The sequence below is a fragment of the Egretta garzetta genome, unplaced genomic scaffold (assembly GCF_000687185.1).
Source record: "Egretta garzetta isolate BGI_Z169 unplaced genomic scaffold, ASM68718v1 scaffold1117, whole genome shotgun sequence".
NCBI lineage: Eukaryota > Metazoa > Chordata > Aves > Pelecaniformes > Ardeidae > Egretta > Egretta garzetta.
The window spans coordinates 82409-89810 of NW_009260373.1; the positions used below are offsets into that span (position 1 = coordinate 82409).

The window sequence follows — 7402 nt, forward strand, 5'->3', positions numbered from 1 at the left end:
TATGAAAGGAATGATATGACATGATATGATATGATATGATATGATCACCTGCAGGCAACAGAGGATAAAACTGATGATTCAGGAAGTTCCTTCTAGTTCAGCTTATCTGTCTGTCTTCCCTGCATTGGAAGATCCTTGATATGTATCTTCTATTTTCTATTATTTTTAAAATTTTGTCCTTGGTATACCACTTCAAATTACTAACAGAAATTAAACAGTTCATTTTCCAATGACATACAAAGAGCTATTAATTCATTAAATACTTCATCCAGAAATATCTTTGGCTGAAGGGCTGTTATGTTAGCATAAAAAAAAAAAAAGACCAGTGGAAACGCTTATTCAGTGTCATCCAATACATCGTTTAAGCTAACTTCTCCTCCCTTCTTCACTAACAAATGTTCCTGGTGATGTAATTAATTTGTTCCTTCTATGTCAATCATGTATCTACTACACATTAAAGTTAAAAGTAGATCCACTCTCAGGCATCTAGTCTTACGTCAGTGAATGCCACTGTTGTTCCACAGCTGTTTTTGTGAGCGTGGTTTGCCTTCTCAATAATCTAAACAATTCCTGGAATGTGCAGCGTAACCAGTGATAACAGTCTCGTCAGGAGAAACTTTAACCACAGGAGATGTTTATGCTTTATTACTACAGAGCTTGTTTCAAGATCTATTCTGCATTAGCAAAGGACTGTACATTACCCTGTAACGAGTGAACTAGAAGCCGAGGAACATTAATCTATGGAAGACAGTGAACGGCATCTCCATACTGTGTTCTCCTTGCTTTCCAAACCCCTCTAGTCCCTGTGAGGCCACAACATGCAGGCAAAATGACAGAAGTGACAAACGCAGGAATATTCTGGAAGCAAGCAAACTGTGTGTCATGTTTTATCCAGGCCACACTAAAGCAAAGTTTAGTTTTTCCCTGGAATCAACAGCAGCTTTATACACAGCTCAGAGAAAAGAGCAAAAACCCATCTTCTGGTAGCAAAAGGCACTAAAGGCACAACCATATGCCCATGGCTTTTATCCATACCCTTGCATTGAAGACATGCAGATTCTTCCCTGAAATTCCTTTTTCACAAGAACTGTATTCATAGCACTTGAACGCTCCTCTCTGGAGCAGACCGTGGTTTAGGATGTCATTGTTAAAACTAGATGTCAGACATCTAAGAAAATGACCTTTTGGGTAAGCGGTGATTCCTGGTAACTGCCGGCATCAAAGCTGAAAACTAGCTATGGAAATGCTTGTGCTGCAGCGGCTCAATGGGATTCTTGTCACTGACCATCCGGAGAGACTGGATTCCCCCCAGGCCAAGCACGTGTGACTAACTCTGAGTGCTCACTTATGGAAAACATTGGTTACATTACACTGTTGGTATTTAATAACAACATAGGTAAAACACACCAAGGTGAGCTTCTCTTTCCATTTACTTCACATGAGAGGTAATACATACGTTAAAAGTAGTCTACTATTAACACTAAGACAGTGGTATCAATGTTTGTTGTGTTCTCAGTTACCTAGTAACAGGTTTTGATTGTATTTTATCCTTATTAGCAAGCTTACTATGTGCATTTTCACTGAAAATATCGGAAAGACATTATATGTGTTTGTAAATGAAAAGAGAATAAAAGAACTGTCTATCTGCTACCATTACCAAAAACTGCTGGTATATTTAGCATGCACTTCAGGATACTCCTTGGATTTTTGTTCAGAGATAAACAAGGTTTTTTTTCCCAGAATATTCTATAGTAGAGCATCAGAATACTAACATGATGGTAATTTGGGCATACACAATAAATCTGTTTCTTTCCTCAAATGAGGCACCATAAGCGTTGTACTGTGTTGTAACTAACAATCAGAATTAAACAGCTGCCCATCCATTAAGGTACCACTGTTCCAAATAACCTATGGCTTTGGAGAGGCAGAACAGTCATTAGCAGGAGTAATATCCTAGAAGAAAGAAAATTGCAGTACTGAGCATTCAAAATGCAGCGCTCACTTATGACAGAAGTGCTCTTACCCTGCTGGATCCATTTACTATTCTCTAACAGAAAGAGCTGCCTCTCTCTCTCTCTCTCTCTCTCTCCCCCCCTCCTCCCCCCCGCAGTTATCAGACTATTTAAGACTTTAAACCCACCATCCTGCAGTCAACTCTGGCATTTACCAGCAGACAGAGCAATTCACTAAGCAAAACCACAGAGACAGCTTTTTTAAACTAAAAAAGGAGTAGGCAGAAGTGCTGGTGAGCATGAAGTAATGTACATCTTTATTATAATAACAAGCCCACAATGAACTGCTACTGGCACATTTAAAACCCCTTAGGAGGGGGCAACTTCCAGTGATTTTATATTAAATCACCTATGAATGTACTAGAAAACATTTTAACTTGGAAATACACCTTGCAAAGTTTTGACTAAGAAGTAAAACTAAAGAGGAGTCTTTCCTTTGCTCCAACCCTTCATACCAAGAAGGAAAGATTTCAGTTTACCACCATTTGATCAATATATATTCCTCTCTAAGCAATGATTAGTTCAGAGATAAAGAACTGCTGACTGATCTCACAAGCTATATTTAAAACAAAGTTCTGAACATTCTGAAATACAAGAGTCACTCTGCAATTTCAGAGCAGTTGTAATATCTTATCCCCCCTGTAACAGGCTGCCAGGAATGCTCCTGCCCAATGCCCATCACCATTTGTTCTAAAGATAACAACTCTCTGGCTGTAGCAGGTAAGTCAGGACATTTGGGCTTTGATTCCTATCTGACATACCTCTGGCGTTTCAACTTCGGAGGCAATAATTTTGGAAATATATTGACTCTCTACATTTTATTAAGAGGTTCTCAATAACGCATACATTAGCTGCTGCATTTTATCCAAACAAAAAAAAAAATACGGTGGATGTGAAAACTGTTCCCTTAAATATCCACGGTTTTTAGCACCAAGGATTTCAGCATTTTTCCTTCAACATGCAAGTTCGCCAAGGAGATCAGAACACATTTTTCTGTATAAAAAGACATAAATCACATATTGTCTTGCTGGTAGTCCTGGAATCAGCTGCAGAGATGGAAGATGGGAAATAGAACCCTGGACAGGGATCCACAAGACAACCAAGGCTCCAAAGAAATAATTATTTTTTGTCATTGCAGTCCATTGCACGTGATCCTCTTAGTTATGTCTTTTTAATTAGGGTACATAGAATAAGGAAAAGAAATTTTTCAGAATATCCAAACAGAGTTGGTGTGGTGTTTTTTTTTTTTAACGTTCTGCAATCTGCTTGGATTACTAAGGCTTTTCCAAAGGCTTTGAGACTATGGGATGGAATCCAGAAAATGCTTTAAATACCACTTTGAAATTACATGTATCAATACAATTTTTTTCCATTTTGGTAGGAATAAACAAACATGTTCACATTTGATCATAGTGTACACTGGTGTTTCTTGGTCAGCATGCCCGTCAGAACATAAATCCAGTGTGTAGAGATAACGTCATCGTTCATGGACAAAGGGTTAGACAGGACTTTATTTATACCACAGCCAAGGCTAAAAGACATGGCTAAATTTTAAGACACTACAGGCACTAACAAAACCAATTATCAATGATCTTCGAGACCTGTATTTTAAATCTGGTCTCTCCTGTTATGATGATTTATATCATACTTTTTATGTATGCACGCAGTACTTTTTCCAAAGCAGGATTACAGGTGGACAAACAGCAGCTCGTGCCAGTGTCTGTCAGAAAACTAATGAATGAATATTATTCCTACCCCAGCTGCGCATTATGAATCACGACACTGGCTATCCGTAGGCAGAGGCAGCAACACGGATGCAGCACAGCATCAGTCAACTGTAGGTACAACACCTCCAGGAATTTACACTTGACGATGAAGTGTAAGAATCAAACTGCTCGGCCGACAGATCGCCTCGCCAGAAATCGCCTTCGCTACCTCCTGCGGCGTTGTGCGGGTCGGCCCCGCGCAGCGCTCCCCCCTCCGGAGCCTCCTCACGACTTCCCCTTACCGAGCGATTTCGCGGCCAGCGCCCAGCCCCGCGCGGCACTTCAGGAGTCCTGGCTGGGATCGCTGCTGTCATCTCTGAACTATGCTGCCTTCCCAATGCCTAGGGATATAAAAACATCACATACATTTTAAAGCCTTATCTGTGCCTCCTTTCTTCAGCATTGTGATGGATTTTTGGCCTTGCTAAAGTAATCTTCTGCAAGGATTTATCTATTTTTCGTGTGTCAAAGACAATTTTTTTTTTTTTAGAAATTCTTCATGCTGAATTAATTTGTTCTCTGTCAAACCTGTTTTGTTTTTTGCTTGAGCCTTACAAGTGGGAGAATCCAACTCCCAGAAATGTGTGTGTGTCTTTCCTCCTGCATGTGGCACTCCCATGCCAATAAATTCAAACCTTCAATCTGCAAACCCCTCTGAAGAAACACGGCCCTCCGAGCCTCACATGCACCCAGCAGGGATGGCTCTGGACCCCAGCTCAGAGCCCCCTGTGTGATGGGGTTCAAACCAGCTCAATTCCCCATTCGAGCCATGCATGATCTTGACAATGAGAGTGAGAAAAGGCATGGCCTCAACACCTTCCATTTGGGCAGGAAAAAATCCCACTTTTTAGGGGGAGAGATGGAGCCCTCCCTTCCCTCTGCTTGTGCCTTGCAGAGGGAAGCCGAAGGCTGTGGGACGCTGTAGGGACAGGAGCTCTTTCTTACCTTACTCAGACCAGGATAACGTGGATTGTCTCTTGGGAAAATGAAAGTCTGTATTGCAAACTGGTAAAGCAGGTTGGTCAGAGCCTGTGAGCTGCTACTCTTTTCCTTTATAATTTTTTGTTCTTTATTTGTAATTTGCTGAATGCTAATGGAGCTGAGACAAACAACCCTCTTAAACGCAACACTGTAACAATAACCCAAGTATTTCCTGCCACAGGCCGTGACCGGGGGTGCTGCCTGGTCCCTGTCCCTTGGGAACAGCTTGGATTGTTGCAGCCACCCCCAGCCTTGCGAAAACTCAGGACTGAGCTGTCACAGCTCCTCAGGTTTGGAGGGTGCTGGAGGGGGGGATACTGAGCACAACTCAGCAGGGACTAACTGGACCTCTCATTCTGGCAGTGGGTTAGATAGCTGGATGCTGTTAGTGTCTCCATTATGGACAGTGCCTTCAACAATGATTTTAAGATGCTTTAGGGCTCCTGCTGATACCAGGGATGCTAACTCCAGGTTTACTTCATATCCATACCTGCATGTGCACAGAGCAAGGTGGCGAAAAGCATCTGTGCCACAAATGGTGGCAGGATCAGGCCAGGACCTGTGCCATGCAGCTGGTGAAGTTTGCATGCGGTGGGAGAAGCATGGGCAGAGGGAGCAGCCTGGGTGATGGAAAAGGCTGGAGAGTGCAAGGAGGAGGAGGAGGAGGAGGGAGGGGGTGCCGGTGTGCGCCCGGGGCCGGGCGGCAGGCCGGAGCGCAGCGAGAAGCTGGCGCTGTACCTGGCCGAGGTGGAGAAGCAGGACAAGTACCTGCGGCAGAAGGGCCGGTTCCGCTTCCACATCATCCCCGACGGGAACTGCCTCTACCGCGCCGTCTGCAAGGCGGTGTACGGGGACCAGCGGCTGCACAGCGAGCTCCGTGAGCAGACCGTGCACTACATTGCTGACCACCTGGACCACTTCAACCCCATCATCGAGGGCGACGTGGGAGAGTTCCTCATTGGTGCCGCCCAGGATGGGGCCTGGGCCGGCTACCCGGAGCTGCTGGCCATGGGGCAGATGCTGAACGTGAACATCCACCTCACCACGGGAGGCCGGCCCGAGAGCCCCACTGTTTCCACCATGGTTCACTACCTGGGGCCCGAGGACCCGACACGGCCCAGTATCTGGCTGAGCTGGCTTAGCAATGGGCACTACGATGCAGTGCTGGACCGTGTGTGCCCCAACCCGGAGTACGAGGCGTGGTGCAGGCAGACTCAGGTACAGCGCAGACGGGACGAGGAGCTGGCCAAGTCCATGGCAGTGTCCTTGTCCAAGATGTACATTGAACAGAATGCCTGCTCCTGAGACAGCCTGGGCCGCAGGCTGGGAGCTTTGTTGCAGGGACTGAGACAGACAGAAGGTGTGCTGGCTGTGATGGTGATGCCTTAATCCTTAACGAAGCAGCAGTACCCCAGACTGAGAAGGACTGTAGATTGCAGGGGATAAATACAAACGTGTTTGTAATGTTCTGTTGTAAAAACTTAGCCTCGGATTATTTGCAAGCAGATTCTCCGTGTATGTTTGTGTCTCACCTCCCCACTGTCTATTTTCTATAAGAATGTATTTTTTGCACAATATTTTTAAACTGTTACCTCCATCTTCTACATCTTACATTAGTATATGGCTTTCAGCTGTACAGCCAAAAATGTTTGTAAACAGTTTTTGTAAATAAGGCTTATGATGTAACAGCTATTTTTTGCTGTGTTTTTTACCCATAAACCTTATATTTTTACCAAACGAAGTTGATGTCAAACTGACCCTCCCCAGTTGATGAGCGCATTGTGGGTATTTTCTTGCAAAACTAAACCAATGGTTTTTGTAAAAGTGCAGCAAAGTATGAACAGACTGCTTTTCAGAACAGTTGCTTTCTCTGCCTGGAGCACAGAACAGGTCCTTTGAGCCAGTTGGAATGCAGCTACACATGAACAGTACAGGGAGCAACTGACTCTTCTGTATTTAATTACTGTTTTGAGTAAACTGGCCTCTTGTTGCCGGGTTGGCTCACCCTCTGCTCCATTTGTATTATTTATCTGTAATAACAGAACATTAACTTGCAATAGAATGTTGTGACTAGGTAATAGTCTCCTGCTTTGGCAATAATTGCCTTGGCTGCACCTCAGTGTTTGTGTTCTTGTTTCTGGGGTTATGGTGTCTTTTTGTATAAGCCCTGCTGCTTTTTTGGCACTGGTGTTGCACCAAGAAGTCATTATCTGATCACAACATTTTATTCACTTGACATTATTTTCTAATCAAGAAATCAGGAATGGTATTCTACATTGTGGTTTAAAAGAGGAAAAAAAAGTATTTAAATTGAGGTTTGTATGGTTTGCTGGCTCAAACATTTAAGTGTTTCCAATCTGAATTCTGTCTCTTCTACTTTCTGATTAACTTGTTAGATATATTTATTAAGTAATGCAGTTTGTACTTTTTTATTTTGTAATATATTGTGATTTTGGAATTTATACTGTATTTGTATAATAGGAATATTCACAGCTAAAATGGAATGAATAAAGAATATAATTTTACTTGTGCTCTCAATTTTTCTACCCTTTGCGTTCCCGGTGTGGTGAAGAACCGCAGGTGCATTCCCAAGACCGTTTATTTAGCTTCTCTGCCTTAGTTTCCACAATTAAGAGGTAGGAA

At 43.3% G+C, this 7402-nt stretch overlaps 1 protein-coding gene across 1 annotated transcript; it reads left to right on the plus strand.

The window, feature by feature from the left end:
• Window positions 1–5386: 5386 nt before the first annotated feature.
• Window positions 5387–7168, plus strand: LOC104130043 (OTU domain-containing protein 1). The gene has a single exon (XM_009643034.2). The coding sequence runs from the start codon at window positions 5387–5389 to the stop codon at window positions 6062–6064; it is 678 nt and encodes a 225-aa protein (XP_009641329.1). The 3' UTR covers window positions 6065–7168.
• The last annotated feature ends 234 nt before the right edge of the window (window positions 7169–7402 follow it).

Coding starts and splice junctions, on each gene's coding strand:
- LOC104130043 (XM_009643034.2), top strand. CDS start 5,387: ATGGAAAAGGCTGGAGAGTGCAAGGAGGAGGAGGAGGAGGAGGGAGGG.